This window comes from Nomascus leucogenys, chromosome 23 (assembly GCF_006542625.1).
Source record: "Nomascus leucogenys isolate Asia chromosome 23, Asia_NLE_v1, whole genome shotgun sequence".
Taxonomy (NCBI): domain Eukaryota; kingdom Metazoa; phylum Chordata; class Mammalia; order Primates; family Hylobatidae; genus Nomascus; species Nomascus leucogenys.
In genome coordinates, this window is record NC_044403.1 from 26,170,533 (window position 1) to 26,191,708 (window position 21,176).

At 49.9% G+C, this 21,176-nt stretch overlaps 2 protein-coding genes across 4 annotated transcripts; one reads left to right on the forward strand and one right to left on the reverse strand.

Annotated features, from left to right (window-relative positions):
- The first annotated feature begins 1,273 nt into the window (after nt 1-1,273).
- VAMP1 (vesicle associated membrane protein 1) lies at nt 1,274-10,135 on the forward strand. The gene is made up of 5 exons (XM_003273725.4): nt 1,274-1,727; nt 5,920-6,046; nt 6,271-6,429; nt 7,444-7,495; nt 7,899-10,135. Coding segments are annotated over exons 1-5 (357 nt in total). The 5' UTR covers nt 1,274-1,725; the 3' UTR covers nt 7,916-10,135.
- On the reverse strand, nt 10,066-21,028 carry TAPBPL (TAP binding protein like). Of its 3 annotated transcripts, none has more exons than XM_030804455.1 (7): nt 20,608-21,028; nt 19,622-19,852; nt 19,203-19,472; nt 14,939-15,277; nt 13,455-13,757; nt 11,488-11,571; nt 10,066-11,256 (listed from the first exon to the last, which is right to left on the reverse strand). In XM_030804455.1, the coding sequence occupies exons 1-7, from the start codon at nt 20,669-20,671 to the stop codon at nt 11,204-11,206; spliced, it is 1,344 nt and encodes a 447-aa protein (XP_030660315.1). In that variant the 5' UTR covers nt 20,672-21,028; the 3' UTR covers nt 10,066-11,203. The 3 variants fall into 3 exon arrangements, with proteins under 3 accessions (XP_030660315.1, XP_030660316.1, XP_030660314.1); XM_030804456.1 differs by having other exon boundaries at nt 10,071-10,345; XM_030804454.1 differs by lacking the exons at nt 10,066-11,256; nt 11,488-11,571 and having other exon boundaries at nt 12,657-13,757.
- Nucleotides 21,029-21,176: the final 148 nt, after the last annotated feature.

Genomic DNA, 21,176 nt, shown 5'->3' on the forward strand with positions numbered 1-21,176 from the left:
TCTTGAAATAAAGTTACAGAGATGGAGAACAAATTAGCGTTGCTCAGGTTTAGGGATGGCGGTGGGTTGGAATATAAAGGGGTAGCACATGGGAGCCTTGCAGTAATGTAAAAATTCTGTATCCTAACTGTTGTTGTGGTTACACAAATCTACACATGATACAATTGCATAAAACCACTCAAACACACACCACACACGAACAAAAAAGAAGTGTTTGGAAAATTGGTGAAATTTGAATAAACTCTGGATTTTGCTAATGTTAATTTCCTGGTTTTAATATTTTAATAATTTTAAACTGTAGTTACACAAGATGTTACTGTTGGGGGAACTGGGTAAAGGGGTTTAGGGGAACCTCCCTGTATTGTATTATTTTTTGCCACCTTATATGAATCTATAATTAGTTTAAAAAGTTTAAAAAATGCCACCCCCCCCACCCCGTTTTTTTTGAGACAGGGTCTCACTCTGTTGCCCAGGTTGGAGTGCAATGGTGTGATCATGGCTCACTGCTTTCTTGACCTCCTCAGGCTCAGGTAATCCTCCCACCTCAGCCTCCCAAGTAGTTGGAACTACAGGTGTGTGCCACAATACCCAGCTATATTTTTTTGTATCTATTTCTTGAAGAGACAGGATTTCACCATGTTGTCCAGGCTGGTCTTGAACTCCTGGGCTCAAGTGATCCTCCTGCTTTGGCCTCCCAAAGTGCTGGGATTACAGGTGTGAGCCACTGTGCCCGGCCTTGTAACCTTTTTTCTTAGCGGGACATAAAATAATGGTGAATTTTCCAACCGATGGAGTCCAGGAAAGGGATAATAGTGAGCAGAGGGAGATAATTACTGGAATACCAAGAAGGAAAAATCAACTCGACTTGGCAGATTACTAGGGGAGAGGTAAAGGTGAAGGGAGGAAATCTAGGATGGTTTCCACGTTTCTAGTCTGGGTAACCTCGACTGGAGCAGGTTTGGGAGGGAGTTCAATTTAGGAAGGCTATGTTGAAAGAAACGGATAAACGAAAGCTTCGTGCTTGCTTTGGTGGGACAGAACCCCGCATCCGGGGTCTGGCACCTGGAGCTTGTGGCTGTATCTCGAGTCTCCTGCACCCTCAGAGCGTTAGTCAGAGGCGGGGCGGTGGGGCGGAGCGAGGGCCAGGGCAAGGCGCCAGGGCTGGGCGCGCACCAGGGAGCCACCGCCTCCAGCGGAATGCGCAAGTCCCGGCGCGGGGTGGGGCAGGGGCGGGCACGGTCTTCAGTAACTGTCCAGCGATTGGTTGGGAGGCACCACAAATGCCTAACAAACTGCTCAAGCACCCTCCGAAGGGACAGGCCTCATCTCTACCCCGCCCCGTCCCTCCGCCAGACTGGAGCGCAAACTACGGTTGCATTGATCACTGAAGGATGCTCACAGCAACCGCTCCTTTCCGGAGTCGGATGAGAGGAGAGTTGTGATTGGCAATTGGCAGGGGCGGGGCGGGCTAGGCCTGTAGCGCTGGACGACCGTCCTGGGCATGGATTGGGCCGCGGGGTTGTCACCGTTATCCGGGAGGCGTGGTCAGCACTAATAAAGGCGGGGGCCGGCGCGGCAGCTGCAGTAAGTTCCACCGCAGCTAGCCCTTGGGGTGGTTAACGCGAGGCGGAGCTCGGCAGTTCCGTCCGCTTCAGCCGCAGTGTCCCTCGCCGGGTGTCTCGCCGCAGCCTGCGGAGAGGAACAGACCCTCTCTCTGTCAGAAAAATGTGAGTTGACTCTGGTGTGGGGGGCTCGGCACCTCCTTGACAACTCTCACCCCAAGCTCCCGACTCTGCGGGACGGAAAATGGCGCATTGCAGCAGCTGCAGCAACGCGGGGAGCTACCACCGCGCGCCGCCTCCGGACCGGGCCACCCCCAGGGAGGGGGCCAGCACCCCATTCTCGCACCAGCCACAGCTAGCACCCCACGGGCGGGGCAGGGGCGCAGGGGTCCCACAATCATTGCACCCTCTCCTCTCGTCTGAGTGGCGCCTCACTCTGGTTTTGGTATAGTGGAGACTCGGAGAGGGCGGGGGCTGGGGGTGGTGGATGGAGACAACTGGGCAGGGGACTCGAAAGGCATTTCTGTCATCTGACTAAATCACTACTTGGCGCCTCAGGAAAGACAGTCATGGGTGCAACTGCCAGTTGGTAACTTGGGTTGCCCTACAATCTCTGGATTTGTTTACCCCTCACCCAAAGTGTGATGTCTAGCCCCCCTCATGGCAGTGAGCAAAGCTCCAGAAACTTATCTGCCAGTTCTCTGGCACCAGGTGAGCAGCTCAGAAAGACTCAAGGGGTAGTGGGATAGTGGCCTGTCATCCCAAGCGGCTGTTCATACCAAGGCCACTCGTATAGGAGATGTTTTTCTATCACTGAGTCTTATCAAATAGTTGGAGGAGAAATAGGGAGAGCTGAGCTTTCCCCCTTTCCTCCAACACACACAGTTGCGTCTCCAGCAATCTTCAACGTCACCCCCTTCACAAGATCCTGAGGGAAAACTACGGCTAAACAAATGAAGTACTTCTCTGTCAAGACCTCAATATGTCTAATACAGATTTTTCTTTCTGATTACTACCCTGGCCTGGTCCTAGATGTATTTATGTTGCTTCTCTAAGTGACAAAAAAGGGAAAGATTTACTTGTGTTACATAAGGGTTGTAATTATCCGTAGATATTTTACTGCTGAGTGTTTCCAACTCCCAACAAGTAGTAAGTGAAATTGGCCTTGCAAATACTTCATAGCCATTTCACTTTTTCTTTTTGATTTCTATGGTTTTAACCAGATATGAGTGTTCTATGCATTTTGGGCAAGCCGTAGAATTCCAGTTGTTTTCATTTTGGGGAGGGGGCTTCCAGATAGTATCTACGTGGGATGAATAGAAGGCAACAGAGAAATCGTGGTGGCTAGCGGGGCATCACGAGGTCTCTGACCTTAATCTTGTCATTGGTGCCACCATCCTGGACTGCTTCCAACACTGGCTGCTACCTACTCATTGAATTTTCTGCCTTAAGTCAAGAGCTAGATTGCTTCGCTATCTCAGTGGCAGGACAAGAGTCTTACGGCTCCCATGACTATGTATCTATCTTTGCTTTACCTCCTTTGCACCTTAGAGGGAAATGGAAAAGTGATTCTTTAAATGGGGAATGAGTCAGGTGTAATCTGCTACCATAGCCTCTCTGAGGAGTTATTCTCTATCTTTTTAGACTAAAAGAAGTTCACTTAATCGAGGAGAAGGAGCTTCTGGGTATTAGTTCTATTGTAATTAGTCAAATAATGTCCTTTTTGGTGACTTTGTGGTTTCATTTTTGTTGCATTTACTCTTGGACTGCTCCTGTGAAGTATGTTTGGTGAGATTCTGCTTCTGTTTGAGGAGTTCTTACTGTAATTTCTATCCTCCATCAAATTTGAGAGATCTCCCCCTTGCCTGTGGGTGCTTCCTTGGCCTAGAAGATCTCATGACTTAGGTTATACTTCTGGGAATTCTTTAGGAGGTTGAGTTTAGCCTCTGTGTTCTGGGACATGGAGAGGAGTTTCTCTTGAAGACCACACACTAGCTTTGAGTGGTACAGAATGAGAGAACATTCTCTGTGTGTATAGTATAGTAAACCAAGATCTCTCTTTGGGATGTAAGTAACCAAGGGAGTCATCTGAGACTCTGTCAAATCCAGAAAAGGAAGGGACAGAATGTCTATAATGCATGCACATTGAGGACAATTTCTAGCATTTTTGCTTCCTGTCTATGCTCTTGGAACAGTTTCCATAACTAATGTAATTGCTTTGGGCCCCAGATTCTATCTAAGTGTAACCCCCATTTTCTCTGCCAAAAACAAAGCAAACAGTCCTGACTCACTCCACCTACATAGACTTTGCCTTTGGTGATTTTCCAAGCTGCCCTTATGGCAGCCCTGATTTCCTCATCTGGTGTGAAACATAACCAATAACTGGGCATATAAACCAATAACCATAACCAATAACTTGAATATAAAAAGGGGTGAGCTGACAGTTATTACAGTGTACAGCCTCCCTCCTGGCTGCTTTGCAGGGTACAGCCTCCCTCCTGGCTCCCTTCACGGACTGGCATTGAGTGTCTGTGGCTTTTCCAGGCGCATGGTGCAAGCTGCCAGTGGATCTACCATTCTGGGGTCTGGAGGATGGTGACCTTCTTCTCATACCTCTGCTAGGCAGTGTTCCAGTGGGGACTCTGTGTGGGGGCTCCAACCCCACATTTCCCTTATGTACTGCCCTAGCAGAGGTTCTCCATGAGGGCCCTGCCCTTGCAGCAGACTTTTGTTTGGACATCCAGGCGTTTCCATACATCTTCTGAAGTCTAGGCGGAGGTTCCCAAACCTCAATTCTTGCCTTCTGTGCATCTGCAGGCTCAACACCATGTGGAAGCTGCCAAGGCTTGGGGCTTCCACCCTCTGAAGCCACGGCCCGAGCCCTGCATTGGCCCCTCTCAGCCACAGCGGGAGCGGCTGGGACACAGGGCACTAAGTCCCTAGGTTACACACAGCATGGGGACCCTGGGCCTGGCCCACAAAATAACTTTTTCCTCCTGGGCCTCCAGGCCTGTGATGGGAGGGCCTGCTGTGAAGGCCTGGAGACATTTTCCCCATGGTCTTGGGGGCTAACATTAGGTTCCTTGCTACTTATGCAAATTTCTGCAGCTGCCTTGAATTTCTCCTCAAAAAAATGTTTTTTTTTCTTTAGTACTGCATCTTTTCTTCTGCCAGGTACCCTAAATTATCTCTCTCAAGTTCAAAGTTCCACACATTTCTAGGGCAGGGGCAAAATGCTGCCAGTCTTTTTTCTAAAACATAAAAAGAGTCACCTTTGCTTCAGTTCCCAACAAGTTCCTCATCTCCATCTGAGACCACCTCAGCCTGGACCTTATTGTTCATAACACTAGCAGCATTTTTGTCAAAGCCATTCAACAAGTCTCTAGGAGGTTCCAAACTTTCCCACATTTTCCTGTCTTCTTCTGAGCCTTCCAAACTGTTCCATCCTCTCCCTGTTAACCCAGTTCCAAAGTCGCTTCCACATTTTTGGGTATCTTTTCAGCAACACCCCACTCTACTGGTACCAGTTTACTGTGTTAGTCTGTTTTCATGCTGCTGATAAAGACATACCCAAGACTGGGAAGAAAAAGAGGTTTAATTGGACTTACAGTTCTGCATGGCTGGGAAGGCCTTGGAATCATGGCGGCAGGTGAAAGGCACTTCTTACATGGCGGCAGCAAGAGAAAATGTGGAAGAGGCAAAAGCAGAAACCACTGATAAACCCGTCAGATCTCATGAGACTTCTTCACTATCACGAGAGTAGCACCGGAAAGATGGGCCCCATGATTCAGTTACCTCCCCTGAGTCCCTCCCACAACATGTGGGAATTCTGGGTGATACAATTCGAGATTTGGGTGGGGACACAGCCAAACCATATCAGCGGGGAAATGCCATTTAGGACAAGGCTAGGCCATATGTCCCTGTAGCCATCATGGCAGAGGACTTGTTTGAGTTCGGTCAAAGGATAGTCCCAGACAAGATGTCTTGATACCATCCTGGATGTCCCTGAACCCCATCCAAATGTTGTTGCAGAGTCTTTAATCTTTTACTTCTCGCCTCTATGCTGCGTCTCCCTACTTCAGATTGCCAAGGAGCAAGAATCCATTCTAGTTTTGTATAGCCTAATCATAATTGTTTAAGTGGTTTGGGGTGAGGATGCATGTGAGTCCTTTCTTTTTGTCTGTTTTTTTAGAGATGGGGGTCTTGCTATAATGCCCAGGCTGGCCTCGAACTCCTGGGCTCAAGGGCTTCTCCCACTTCAGCCTCTTGAGTAGCTGGGACTACAGGTGTGTGCTACCACGCCCAGCTCCTTTCTTGTCTTGGTCACTTTGTGTACTCTGCACATGTCTTTCCACAGGTCTGCTCCAGCTCAGCCACCTGCTGAAGGGACAGAAGGGACTGCCCCAGGTGGGGGTCCCCCTGGCCCTCCTCCTAACATGACCAGTAACAGACGACTACAGCAAACCCAGGCACAAGTGGAGGAGGTAGGTAGATAGCTGTTTCTCTGAAAGTTTCCAAATCTAGGAGTTTGAAAACAAAAGGGAACTTCTTATCTTTTCTCCTTTTTTCATAGGAGAATAGTCAAAGGCCCTGAGAGGCAAAGCACCCTTTAGAGTTGCACAGGGCCAGACTTCTGATTCTCTGGTTGTTGTCCTTTCCTCTGTCTCTGGCAGGAAGCTTAGCAACTTTGTTTCTGTGCCCTCCTCAGGTGGTGGACATCATGCGTGTGAACGTGGACAAGGTCCTGGAGAGGGACCAGAAGCTGTCAGAGCTGGATGACCGAGCCGATGCCTTGCAGGCAGGAGCATCACAATTTGAGAGCAGTGCTGCAAAGCTAAAGAGGAAGTATTGGTGGAAAAACTGCAAGGTGAATTTTCTTGTCCCCTCCTCCATCTTTTCCTGGGCTTCCACTGGTAGAAGGCAAGAAAACGCTCAGCTTCTACATTTCTTCCCTCTAATGGTGCAGGATCTCTCTGACCAGCATAACGCTTGGGAGGAAATCTGGAAAGCCTGCTCTTGAGATTGTATTACCCAAAATTGGCCACCAGGGTAGGCTAGAGTATTCAGAACCGCTGTCAGGGAAAAAGTGATACCCTGAGGAGTTTGGGATAGTTAGTTAAGGAGCTTTTCCCTAAAGGAGTTGCCTGCAAAAATTTTCACCTGTCTCATCCTCAGACACACGCAACATCAGCACAGTGGCTCAGGCATATATATATATATATATATACACACATACATATATATGTATGTATATATATGTGTATATATACATATACATACATATATATGTATACATATATATGTGTATATATACATATACATACATATATATACATATATACATATATATACACACACACTATATATACACATATATACATATATATACATTTTTATATATATACATATATATACACTTTTATATGTATATACACACGCACATATATATACACATATATATACACTTTTTTCTTTTTCTTTTAAATCAGCTTTCTCAGACTGAAATATATATTTTTAAATAACTGCAACTTTTGAGGATGAGCTGAACAGTTCACAATGAAAACTGAACTAATTGGTTAAATATCCAGAGTCTGTATCTCTGTTGGAATGCCTTCTAAAGCCCCAAGACACCAGGAACTAAGCAAAAAGGAGCTCAATGCAGGTCCTGTGATGAATCTGAAAAGCTACAGACACACTGTGTTTATGATCCCCTGGGAAGCAGAAGGGTAGGGCCTCTCTAAGAGGCCTGCAGGTCTCCTGGGTGATGGATGGTTTTTTCCACTGTCCCAAGGATGGAGGGAATTCTGTTTCCCACTAGAGATGTGGCTCTTTTCCTCATTCCCGAAATCCAAGGGCTCATTTTTTGTCCATGTTTCCTCAGATGATGATCATGCTGGGAGCCATCTGTGCCATCATCGTGGTAGTTATTGTAAGTAAGTATCGCTGAAGTTGCTGATGGGGTGAAGAGGTGGGAAGGTCCTGGAGTCTTCTCCCTGCCTGCCTGCCTGCCTGGGGAGTGGGGCTGCTCTGACTGAGGTATGGAGACCGCTGCTATGGGATTGTCACCTGGTTCGGGAGGGGGGAAGGGCAGAGACAAGGGATTTGTTTGATGGACAAGCCTTCCCCCTGCAAGGCATTGCAGGGAGATGGCGCCTCCTGTTCTGAGGAAGTAGGGCTATGCTGTGTGTCACTGGCTTGGGTTGGAGGGAGACCATGGGGATGGGGCACTTAACAATGGAAAGACCTGAATGTCTGGTAACTTGGTGTAATTTGCCCTCTTGTTTTCTCCTGTCTCTTTCTCTTTTCCGTCTGGGACTTCCTGATTCCTGTGTCCAGTCTACTTTTTTACTTGAGAATGTACCACCCCTTCCCTGTTCTCCATTGCCATCCACATTCATGTCCTCTTCCCTGTTTGATCTCTCAACACACTTCCCCACCCACCGTCCTGCATTCCAGCCCAGGCTTCTCCATCACCCATTCCTCCTTTTTCGTTGCGTTCATTTGCACTCTGTCCCTCAACACTAGAAATGCTGCTCGTGGCACAATCTAAGTCACTACCTGAAGAGCAACAGCTGGCGCCTCCTCTCCGCCTGCTTCTTCTGTACTCTCAAGTTCCCCTAAAGCCCCAAAGAGTTGGAGGCCAAGGGAAGGGGCAGGGAGGGGAGTGGCTGAGGCAAAGTACCCATGAAGCTGCCCAGACTTGGGAGGAGAAGAGTATCGGTGCCCACGGTGTCTCCTAGAAAACCTGGCCACTGGTAGGAGCTAGGGAGGCGCTGGGAAGATGGCAGCTCACTCAGTGCTGCCTGGTCATGCGGAGCTTTCCCTCCTGGGCCAGGCCTGGAGAGGGTCCTGGGGGTGGATCAAAGTCCAACTTGGTTTCAGTGTGGCACCCTTTTCGAAAGTAAAACTTGTTTTTTGTAGTTATTTCTAATCTGTTGGTCCAGGATTTTCTGTCTTTGGGGATCTCACAACTTTACTTTGTTCTCTAGAGGCCTGGAGAACACTTATGGATTGTGAAAATAGCAGGACTTGTTTCCATCCTAGAAGCAGTCCCATGCGCTTCTAACTGGAAGGAGCTTTCTCTTCTTTACGTTTTCTACAGCATTCTGTATGAGGGCACCAAATAAATTCATCTAGCCGGTAATTTTATCTAGCCAAATAATTTCACCTAGCTCCCAGTTAATTGTTGGCATAAAGAGAGAGATTGCCTGTTACAGAGAAACAGTGAGTCAAGTGCCTAATTTGAAAGTAGCAAGCTCAGAGGAAGCCACTCGTTGCTCTCGTTAAAGAGGGTCCTGTTCCTCTCTTCTTGTTGATGAAGGAGTGTGAGGGTGTTAGCAGTGTGAGATCTTTGGACACCCATGGAATCCTTTCCTTCACACCACCCATGCACTTGCCAAAGACAGGGATGAGGCAAGAGGTCCTTCCTGAGGCCCGGCCGATCCTCAGGATGCAGAGAAGTCATGTAGGCCCACCAGCCCCACCTTGGGGGGGAGGCGTGCCAGCCTGTGACAGGTGTGCTTGTGTATTGCTGTGCTGTCATGGGGCCTTCTCCTTGAGAGCCACCTCTCTGTTCTTCCTGTAGTATATTCCCCTTCGAACCACCCTTACCTGTCTGAATTCTACGTGGCCTCCTTTCTCTTCCTCCTCTTTGCATGGTTTGTGTGTATAGACAGTGGAACCTGAGGATGGGATCTGCTCAGCCTATCTTCGGGGCAATTGCTGAGCTTCAGGATGGGCTATTAATGTGGGATAAGCCCAGGTGCAAGGGGAGGAGGGCAGGCTGGGAACAGAGCAGGGAATGCCCATGGCCCTTTATTCCTTCTTCCCTCGGTCCACGAACAGGAAGAGGCTGAGGCCATGCTGGGCAGGGTCTGGATGCCCACTTTCCATGCAGCAGCATTTCATTGCGCAAAACCATCCTTCCTTTCCCTTCGCCCTTGTTTCCTGCATTCCCTTCGTCCTGCCCAAGGGCGGGACTGAAGAGCTGGAAGAAAGCAGTCAGTACCCTCCCAACGGCCCCCCTCGAAGGTCTCCACTCTCCTCTGGGCTCCTCCTTGCCTAATGCAGGGGGTCACCGCTGGAGAAGAACCACCACTGTCCTCGATGTGTCCCAAGCCTGGAGCAAATCCGTCCTCTTGGCTCTCCCAGCCCTATCACAGGAATCATTCCTGGGTTTCTGTCCCTCTGAGGCTCACCAGGTGTAGTTGGCTTTGTTCTTTGGGGGTATTAGCCCTTCTACTTTCTTTCTCACCCACCCTCTACCCTCTTCTGTGTGTCTTTGCTATCCCCCTTCCCTCCCACCACCCATGTGCATGAGCAAATGTGCAACTAAACCGCGGGACTTTGCAGTCAAATGAAGCTGAGCTTCCCACATCCACTTCTTCGGTTTGCCATGAGATGATGTGGGGTTTCCACTGTGTGTCTGTCATCACCTCTTTGTCTTTTTTTCCTAACCCTGATCTCATACTTGTATAGAGTAATAAGAACAGTTGTACTTCCACCAAAGGCATGTGGCATATTTACCAATTTCATGTATTCTGAACAAAGGCAAAAAATACAAATTCCTACCACTAAACTGGCTTGGTTGTTGTTTGGGTTGGAGTAGCTGGGGGGCTTGGGGGGAAGGGTGTCGTTTCTTTCTAGTAGTCTCCTGTCGCTTTAGGTCAGCTGGGCTGGCTTACACGTGCTGTGCGGTCTTCATGGAGATGGGAGTTCTGTGTGTCAGCACAGGAAGTGGTCTCCCGGCGTTCAGCTTGAAAGCAGCCCAACTCTTGTAGGTGCTAGTGAGAGGAAGTGAAGACAGGAAGTTGCGTGGGCATCTCACACGGGCAAACAAGCACAGGTTCCCTCAGGCCTCTTCCATCTGCCTCCTGTGCTCCTTCCTAGGTCCTTGGCCTGCTTGTCCTGTCCCAGGGGATGTGCCCAGATAAGGCTGTCAGTGAACACCCCCTTACCCCCTTTTCCCCATCATCCTCACGTACAGTTTTGGTATGCTGAGTTCCACCGTATTGAGCAGGCACATTTTAGAAATGAATAAAAGGAGAAGTCTCTCCCTTGCAGCTGAGGGAGTGAGGCATTTGCAGGTATCCTGAAACTCCCAGCAGTTATCTGAGGGAGCAGAACCCTAATCGCAGCTGAGATGCAACTGAGATGGAGCCCCGGGGGTGCCTCTGAGGGCCTTTGTTTCATACCTTAAACACTTTGCAAGTTGTAGCCGCTAGGCTTGGGGACAGGGCTCATTTGGGACCAGTGTGGAGAAAGACAGGAAAGTGGAAAAACTTGATCACAGCAGACACAAGAGGCTTTTATTTTGACAGAGCTGAGTTTGGGAGGGGTAGCCCAGCCCCAACCCGTGCCTCATTGTCCCTCACTTGTTCCTTCTCCATTTCTTCCAGCTTTATTTTCCTACCACCACACCACCAACCTGGCTCTTTGGTCTTAACCTCCATCTGGACATTCTTCCTTCTTCTTGTCCCCTCACTTCTTCCTGTTCTCTGCCTTGGTGCATGAGCCCAGGATGCACAGTGAAGGAAGGCAGAGGCCTCTGCAGAGCCAGGCCCAGTGCCCCGTGAGCTGGTGCCACCTTCATGCATTTTTAGCTCTGCAACTTGACTTACAGTCCTCCTGGGAGCACGTGACTAATCTTTCTTTCTACTCTGAGGCAGGAGAGTGACAGACCTTAGTGAGGTAGCTAGGAGAAAACGAGGGAACACGACTGGTGTCATTTTCATTTAGGGCAAACTCGAAAGCAGGAGGCTGTGATGGGTGGGTGGCTGGAGCTTGGGGCATGTGGGCTTCCACCCTGGTCTGGGTGGGGAGGTGGTTAGAGTGGGTGAGGTGGGCCAGGGCCACAGCAAAGGGCACTCTGGTTAGAGTGGGTGAGGTGGGCCAGGGCCACAGCCAAGGGCACTCTGGCTCTTACCTTGCCGTTTCTGAAGCCTCAGGAACAACAGTGCAAGAAGGAAGAGGCTGCTGGCAAAGATGACTCCCAAGGCTGTTCTCCGCTCTGTAGGTGACAGCAACACGAGCGGGGATCATCGTGCGTAGGAATCATAAGCTGAGCCCTCACCCGCAGTGTCCATCCCAGGGAGGAGGAGCTAAGGAGTGTGTGTGTGAGTCCCTGATTGAGGAGCCTGGAACAAGGCATCCAGCAGCATTTGTACTTATTTAAGGTTGCTGGATACTTGTAGGTTACTCCACACAGAATTCTCTACCTCTTTCCACCTAAGGACAAGGTTTTAAAAATTGCTTTGCAAGTGAGATTTAGGTTGGTTTATTTGTTAACACTTAACTTGCCTGGACAGAGTGGCTCATGCCTGTAATCCCAGAACTTTGGGAGGCTGAGGTGGGTGGATGGCTTGAGCTCAGGAGTTCAAGACCAGCCTGGGCAACATGGTGAAACCCTCTGTATACCAAAAATACAAAAAATTAGCTGGGTATGTTGGTGTATGCCTGTGGTCCCACCTACTTGGGAGGCTGAGGTGGGAGGATCACTTGAGCCTGGGAGGCAGAGGTTGCAGTGAGCTGAGATCGTGCTACTGCACTCCAGCCTGGGTGACAGAGTGAGACCCTATCTCAAAACAAAACAAAACAAAATAAAACAAAGCAAAACAAAAAACCACCAGTTAACTGGGATTTTGTAAATAGTTGGGGAATGATGTGAGCTGAGGTGAAACTTCAGTTTTGGGGAAGTTCACATTCTAATGAGCGAGCAAATAATGCCCAGTGCTCCTGGATGTTTCGATTTCGAGTTGCGGGTTCTTTCCTGTCCCTTTCCTGTTCAGAACCTTTCAACAGGCAGGGTGTGGTGGCTTATGTCTGTAATCCCAGCACTTTGGGAAGCCAAGGCGGACAGATCACCTGAGGTCAGGAGTTCGAGACCAGCCTGGCCATCATGGCGAAACCCCATCCCTACTAAAAGCACAAAATTAGCCAGGTGTGGTGGTGCGTGCCTGTAATCCCAGCTACTTGGGAGGCTGAGGCAGGAGGATGGCTTGAACCCAGGTTGTGGAGGTTGCAGTGAGCTGAGATCGTACCACTGCACTCCAGCCTGGGGAACAGAGCAAGATTCTGTATCAAAAAAATAAGTAAAATAAAATAAATAAATAAATAAAACCTTTCAACAGCATGCAGTGGCTCTCAGGAAGTTCCCTCTTGAAGGCCCAGTGAGATCTACAACATTTAATTAAGCCCGTAAGGGGAATCCGGTTGCCTGTTTTTCACATTCTCTCTTTACCATTGATTGATAGGTGACTTTGGGCAAATTCATTGACATCTGCAAGTGCCAGTTTACTCACCTGTAAAATGGGAGTCGTGATCCATGAAATCACACATTTAAGTGCTTTCTACAGTGCTTGATTCATGTAAATGCTCAATAAATAGAATTACCTCCGAAGCTTCAGAGCCACTTTCCCTTTTTCCCATATGCCCTAGGCTCTAGCTGTGCTGAATTAATTGCAATTCTCCAAATTCTCTTTAGGCTGTTTTATGATTTGGCTTTCATATATGCTATTGTTTCTATCATGAGTGTTCCCTTCCCTCTAAGCTAGTTAACTTGGCTCAAATGCCATCTTCTCTGTCTACTTAGTCTTGTCTCTATTACTGGACTAAGCTCCTGGAGGGCATGATCAGGAATTATTCATCTGTGATCTCCAGCCTTAAGCACATTGCCTGGCACCCTGGAGGCTGCAGTATAATGAAGTCTCAGAGGATGTGTGGTAGAAGCTGTGGGAGCTGCCACCTTGGGAAAGATAGCCAGGAGCAGAGGCAGGAGCACGAAGCCAGGGCTATGAACAAAGTGGATGGGCAGCAGAACAAGGCCATAGATGAGCTGGGGCAGGAGAGCCATGAGCCCTAGTGTGGAGGTGGGGAAAAGGACACTCCCAGTACCTGGTGGGACAACCTGGGTGCTGGCCCTAAGGGGCTCCTCCAGAGACATGTGCGTGACCTGGCAGGTGTAAGTGGCACCTGCAGAGCCAGGTTCTGCGACGAGAGAGGAAGAGATGCTGTAGGTGCCTGCCACGCTTTGCCTGAGGCTGGAGAAGGAGGCACCAGAGACTTGGGCTGGGGATCCACTCAGCTCCTCTCGGGTCCACGTCACCACCACATCCAGAGGATAATAGCCAACAATGTCGCAGATGAGGGTGGGCAGCAGAGCTTCGTTTGCCAAGTTCAGTCGTACTTTAGGGGAAGCTGGAGAAAGAATGAAGAATAAAGTTACACATGGATCTAACTGGGGACAGCGGAGGAGCCTGAAGCCTTTTCTTCCTGCCAAGATCAGAGTAGATTATGGAGGCTAAAGTGTCCCTTGGCAGTGTACCAAGGCGGGGGTGTGTGAGGGGCCCACTTGGATGCAGGCTGTGAGGGGGCGGGGGTTACATTTTCCAGAAAAGTGATAGTAAAGCCAACTAAAGATTGGCTGGCTTCTTATTGTCATTCTAAGCCAGTTCTTTTTTTTTTTTGAGACGGAGTCTCGCTCTGTCACCCAGGCTGGAGTGCAGTGGCGCATCTCGCTCACTGCAAGCTCCGCCTCCCGGTCACGCCATTCTCCTGCCTCAGCCTCTCCGAGTAGCTGGACTACAGGCGCCCCACTACGCCGGCTATTTTTGTATTTTAGTAGAGACGGGTTTCACCGTGGTCTCGATCTCCTGACCTCGTGATCCGCCGCTCGGCCTCCCAAGTGCTGGATTACAGCGTGAGCCACCGCCCGGCTTTTTTTTTTTTTTTTTTTTTAAGATGGTGTCTTGCTCTGTTGCCCAGGCTGGAGTGCAGTGGCATGATCTTGGCTCACCACAACCTCCACCTCCTGGGTTCAAGCGACTCTTCTGCCTCAGCCTCCTGAGTAGCTGGGACTACAGGCGTGCACCACCACGCCTAGCTATTTTTTGTATTTTTAGTAGAGATGGAGTTTCACTGTATTGGCCAGGATGGTCTTGAACTCCTGACCTTGTGATCCACCTGCCTCAGCCTCCCAAAGTGCTGGGATTATAGGCGTGAGCCACCGCGCCCAGCCTCTAAGCCAGAGATGTTAAAGGATAGCAGTGATAATGGTCAGAACCGCTTCCACTGCTCTGCCTTGGTTTGCTGCTGCTGCTCCTCAGGATGTGGTCCAAAAGGACTGGGGTGATGGAGACAGCCAGCCACAGCAGGGCAGCAGGATCCTGGGCTGGAAATCTCTTGGTGGAATTATCCTGGAATCCAATGGGACTTCTTATCTGATGCCATCTGTGCTTCCATGATGAAGATGGCATTTAAGTTGTGGGATTGAAGCCTGCTTCTCAGGAAACCATTCTTGCGTTTGGGTCCCAATCTGGAAACGCTCCCAGTAGACATGTTATATCGCCTTCCCTGGGATAACCATGTCCTGGACTCACCTTGGATGTTGAGCTGGATGATCTGCTGAGCTCGGTACAGAGAGGTGGTGATCTGGCAAATGTAGGTCCCCTCGTCCTGTATAGTGAGGCTGGGCAGGGTGAGGGAGGCATCCCTGGCCATGCCCAGCTGCTCAGGCTCCAGGGTAGCGCCCTTCCGCACAGCCTGCCCCTGCCCTGCGGTCCAGCTGTACACCAGCTGACCCCTGCCCTTGTGCTGCAGTCGCCACTCCACACTGATGAGGTCCAAGCCCGGTGCCATGGAGAAGCCACAGTCCAAGGAGGCTGAGGACCCCAGCAGGAAGCTCAGGGATTGGGTCTGTGTCATCACCTGGAACTCCACTGTGAAGAGGAAAAGAGGGGTGATTTGTGGGCTACTTCCTCCTTGAGGTCACCTGATCTCCAAGCTGTGGGCATACACCTGCCTCTTCTTCCTTGCCTGACAGGCCGGTTGAGCTTATTTTCTGTCACATGGAACCACAAAGAAATGGGGCTCTGGAAAGGCAGCATGGTACACATGATGGCCATCACCATTTTGGGATCACTTACCCTAGGATAATTTAGTGAAAGCTATGGATCTCCTAGCAGGAAAAATACACATGCAAAACTAAGAGTTACCATCACTCTTCAGGTAAGAACTACTAGAGTAGCAGAAAAAGCTCTGAAACCCTGGTTGTTCCACTTACTCTGTGACCTTTGACAAGTCACTTGGTGTTACCAAGCTCACCTGCTTAAACAAGGATGCTGTGAAGACTAGAAACAAGAGTTTAAAAAGTACATGGTGGCTGGGTGCGTTGGCTCATGCCTGTAATCCCAGCACTTTGGGAGGCCGAGGTGGGTGGATCACCTGAGGTCAGGAGTTCGAGACCAGCCTGGCCAACATGGTAAAACCCTGTCTCTACTAAAAATAACAAAAATTAGCTGGGCATGGTGGCAGGTGCCTGTAATTCCAGCTACTCGGGAGGCTGAGACAGGAGAATTGCTTGAATCCGGGAGGTGGATGTTGCAATGAACCAAGATCCTACCATTGCACTCCAGCCTGGGCGACAAGAGTGAAACTCCATCTCAAAAAAAATGTAAAAAACAAAACAAAAAAGCACATGGTATTGGGAAGCCCAGGCGAGTGGATCACCTGAGGTTGGGAGTTCGAGACCAACCTGACGAACATGGAGAAACCCCGTCTCTACTAAAAATACAAAAATTAGCTGGGCGTGGTGGCGCATGCCTGTAATCCGAGCTACTTGGGAGGCTCAGGCGGAGAATCACTTGAACCCAGGAGGCGGAGGTTGTCGTGAGCCAAGATCGAGCCATTGCACTCCAGCCTGGGCAATAACAGCGAAATTCCACATAAAAAAAAAAAAAAAGTGGTAGTAGTATCTGTGCCAAACATGTTTAACCTAAATCCAGTCATGAGGAAATGAGGAAAACGGTCAGACAAATCTAAATGGTGGGTTACTCTACAAAACCACTAGCCTGGACCCTTCAAACATGTCAATTCTGGCCGGGCGCGGTGGCTCATGCTTGTAATCCCAGCACTTTGGGAGGCCGAGGCGGGCGGATCACAAGGTCAGGAGATCGAGACCATGGTGAAACCCTGTCTCTACTAAAAATACAAAAAATTAGCCGGGTGTGGTGGCGGGCGCCTGTACTCGGAGAGGCTGAGGCAGGAGAATGGCATGAACCCGGGAGGCGGAGCTTGCAGTGAGCCGAGATTGCGCCACTGCACTCCAGCCTGGGCGACAGAGCGAGACTCCGTCTCAAAAAAAAAAAAAAAATGTCAATTCTATGAAAGATGTTCTAGATTAAAACAAGGAACAGCACAACTAAATGCACTGCATGATTCTTGTTTGAATTGTGTACTTCGAAAAAGAAAGCAGTAAAAAAAAATATTGGGACAAGTGGAGAAATTTGAATTTGGAGACATTTAATTAATTATTTTTTAAAGAGAAGGGTCGTAGGCTGGGCACGGTGGCTCACCACCGTGAATGTAAATCCCCAGGTGGTGGCCTGTAATCCCAACACTTTGGGAGGCCGAGATGGGTGGATCACCTGAGGTCAGGAGTTCAAGACCAGCCTGGCCAATATGGTGAAACCCCATCTCTACTAAAAATACAAAAATTCGTCGGTGTGGTGGTGGGCGTCTATAATCCCAGCTACTTGGGAGACTGAGGCACAAGAATCACTTGAACCTGGGAGGCAGAGGTTGCAGTGAGCCAAGATCGTGCCACTGCACTCCAGCCTGGGAAACAGAATGAGACTCTGTTAAAAAAAAAAAAGAGACAGGGTCTCACTATATTGCCCAGACAGGACTCAAACTCCTGGGCTCAAGCAATCCTCCTGCCTCAGCCTCCTGAGTAGCTGGACTACAGGTGTGCACCACCATGCCCTGGACTTTATAGTTGAGACTATTACCGTATCAATTAAAAAATATCTACAAGTATGAAGATCCATGGCATACTAGGCAGTGGTGTAGGGAGATAGGGACAGTCTGCCCTAGCAGGGAGGAGTATTTTATCACTGATAATATTCAGAATTGCCAATGTTGGGAGGTGGTGAGACTATAAAGCCATCTGACTTTTAGCTGATTTTATTATTGTTCTGAAATATTTTACAGTCTGCACTCCCTTATTGCCTGCACCATGGGTAGACTACTCCCCCACTTTGGTTTGTTTCTGACATGATGGTTTTGTAACTATGAAGGATTACGTCCTTGTCCTTCACTGTAAACTAATATACGCTATGGATGGGAGCATTTGGGGTTCAAGTGTTATCTTCTGCAACTTACTCTCAGTTCAGAGGAAAATACACACATAAACATATACACACACAGGGAGTCGGGGAGAGAGAATGTGGCAAATTGGTAACAATTGGTGGATCTAGGTGTAGGGTATATAGGTGTTCATTATATTATTATTTCACCTTTTTTTGTAGGTTTGGAATAAAAAGAGAGAAATACCTATGCATGCCAGGACTATGGTAGACACTGGACAGACATGAGGACCTTTTTTTTCTAATGTGTCAGGATAGATTTAGGTTGGACCACACAGAGGTTAGAGTGTTCTGGGGTTTTCCAAGGATAGGACGGTTGCCCCCTTTCTCTGGACTTGGCTGTCTCTTCTTGGAGACTCAAAGAAGCGGGGCACAGAGTATTGGATTAATGGGCTCTGGGGAACCCTGTCATCATGTTGTCAATTTCTTGTGCCCTCGAGGATGTGCTGAGCTGGAGAGGGCAAGTACTGGGTTTACCAATAAGACAATGAACAAACGATGCATCCCTGAGCTTTACCCCTGAAGCACCACACCAGCCTAGCCTTCCACTGGGAGAAAACCGAGTTTTGGCTCAGTAAGACTACAGTGGACAGCACCCATGAACAGAATAGCACCATGTGTCTTATTTCCTCATGGCAGCCCAGTGAGATGAGAACGATCTCCATTTTGGAAATAACACAGGTTGTCTGTGTGCTTGGACCTTCAGGTAGGGGCCGCGAAGCATTCTCTTGTGGACTCAGGGTTTTGTTGTTGTTGTTGTTGTTTTTGAGATGGAGTCTCACTCAGCTGCCCAGGCTGGAGTGCAGTGGCACAATCTCGGCTCACTGCAACCACCGTCTCTCAGGTTCAAGCGATTCTCCCGTCTCAGTCTCCTGAGTAGCTGGGATTACAGGCACCCGCCATCATGCCCAGCTAATTTTTGTATTAGTAGAGAGGGGGTTTCACCATGTTGGCCAGGATCACCTCAGGTGATCCACCTGCCTTGGCCTCCCAAAATGCTAGGATTACAGGCATGGGCCTCTGCACCTGGCCTGACTCAGGGGTTTTTAGGAAGAAAGGACCAAGGCCTAGGGGTGCCCTGAGGTGACCAGTGTGGATGGAGGTGGATTTGTTCCCTTCCTTCTTCTGTCCCCCATATCTTACCACTTTAGAAAAGCAAAACTTTCTGTGACTTGCTTTTCTTTTCTTTTTTTTTTTTTGAGGTGGAGTTTCGCTCTTGTTGCCCAGGCTGAAGTGCCATGGTGCGATCTCGGCTCACCGCAACCTCTGCCTTCTGGATTCAAGCGATTCTCCTGCCTCAGCCTCCCTCGTAGCTGGGATTACAGGCGTCCGCCACCATGCCTGGCTAATTTTGGTATTAGTAGAGACGGGGTTTCACCATGTTGGCCAGGCTGGTCTTGATTTCCTGACCTCAGGTGATCCACCGGCCTTGGTATCCCAAAATTCTGGGACTACAGGCATGAGCCACCATGCCTGGCCTTGCTTTTCATTTTCTTACCTGCAGTTCGCACAGTCCCCTGGGGGCTCAGGGGCAAGTTCAGCGTCGGGTGCCAGAGAGCCTCATTCTTGGCATCCCTGGGAGTCTTCATCACCATGGAGATGCTAGGTCCCCCTCCAGAGACCTGCACGTTGGCCATGAACCAAGCTGCTGTCTCAACAGTGGTCTCTCTCATCTGGAGAAGGTAGTGGGAGATCTCACAGGTCACCTCCTTCCCACTGCAGTCAGCATGGAGCAAGGCCTCGGCCTGGGGAATCTGGACCAGGTCCACTGGGGAGAAGCAGGGCACACACGGAGGGCAAATTAGCGTGAGAACACCAGGGCCAACGGGAGGCAGTATGTGTGGCTGTAATCAGGACCCGGGCTGTCCTGGTGGAGGGAGCCCGGGAGGACCAAGGACACAGGTGGAAGGCTTTTACCTGAGGCCTCGAAGATAATAGGTGGGTCATCCTGGGCCAGCGTGCCCCCTTGGAAATCGGTGAAGTCCTCCAGGGAGCCATCGTCCAGCACTGGCACCTGCTTCAGCACGAGGGAGGCCCTTGCCCTGTCCTCACTGCTGGCGAGAGCTCCATGGTGCCCACTGTCCTTTGCCAGGAAGCAGTCTAGGACCACGTCCACTGCCCGCCACTGCCTCTCTGCTGGGTGGGGCTCTGCAGACAAAGGCTGGGGTGAGCACCCCCTTCCCCAGAAAGCTACTCCACACTTGCTTCCTGCCCCCACCCTCAAACTGTGGAGTCATCAAAGGGTAAAAGTTGCCATCCAAGATCCTAGCTGTTTCTGTGTCCCTCTATTCTCCCGTCATCCCCCAAACCAGCTTTCTGGAGAGCACCTGCTAGTCCAGGCAAATACTTCTCGGCGAGAGTTAAAGTCCTGGATTTGCCTTGCTCAGAGGAATTTATACTTGTATTTCCAACTGTTGAATGAAAGACTATCTTTTCAGTCAAAGGAATTCTCAGGAAACAAGCAACTGCCACCGCAGAGAGAGGAGACTGGATGGTTGCTGTTGCTGGGGCACTGACAGCCTGCACTGCTTTCTCCCATTTCGGGTAGCCTTCCCCTACCCCGCATTCAAGGTCGCCTTCCAAGTGATTTCCTTGCCTGGAGAGTCCTTTCCTCTTCTGAAGTGTCAGCTCCCAGGCCTGTGCCCTCTCTGTAGGACAGTGGCTCCTGACCACAGCCACAGAGGCAGCCCCTCTTTAGCATTTTCCCTGTGGAGTTCCCACCCTCGCTCCACACACACTATTGGTTCCTTCCTTTGCCAGCCGCTGAGCCTTTCCCCTGTTGGGCTTAGAAGGTGATTGGGTCATCCCCGGCCCCTTTGCTCTTCTGGAATCTTGGGGAGGGTGGCACCCTGGGGCTTCAGTAGCTCTTCTCCCAGCCAGCTCTCCCCAACTCCCAGACTCACTGGTTTCTCCTGCTCCAGATAGAGCCAGGCAGAGCAGCAGGCACCAGCCCTCCTGTGTGCCCATTGGAGGCTGCTCTCGAGTCCCCTCCTTGCCCACCGCCCTTCTCCACAGTCCTACGCTGCTTGCGAGGCCCGGCGGGAGAAGGGGGCTCTCCAAGCACACCTGGCCAGCCCGCGGCCTTTGGGTTCTTCTCTGTTCCCTCTGCTGCCGACTTTTCTTTCACTTTCACTTAGAGCAAGATGGCAGCCCGGGTCTCTGTGTGAAGCTATCTGCAGCAGCTGCCAGAGCCCTGCTTGCTGTTTCCTTTCTCACCACCCGCCTCACCCGGAAATCCCCAGGTGATTTCAAGATCTGACTTCTGCACCCTTTTGCTCCCCACCTGTCCCAGAAAAGTGGAGGTATAACTGGGAAAAGGGGATCTGAAGTCAGACACAGGATCCACAGTAGCCTGGGGACCTTTCTCACCCCCGCCCTTGAGCAAGCCCCAACATAACCGGCTGAGAAACCTCCTCTGCCAGATCCTGAGCTGAGCCAGGAGGCTGCCAGGAACCTGGATTTTGGGACTGGA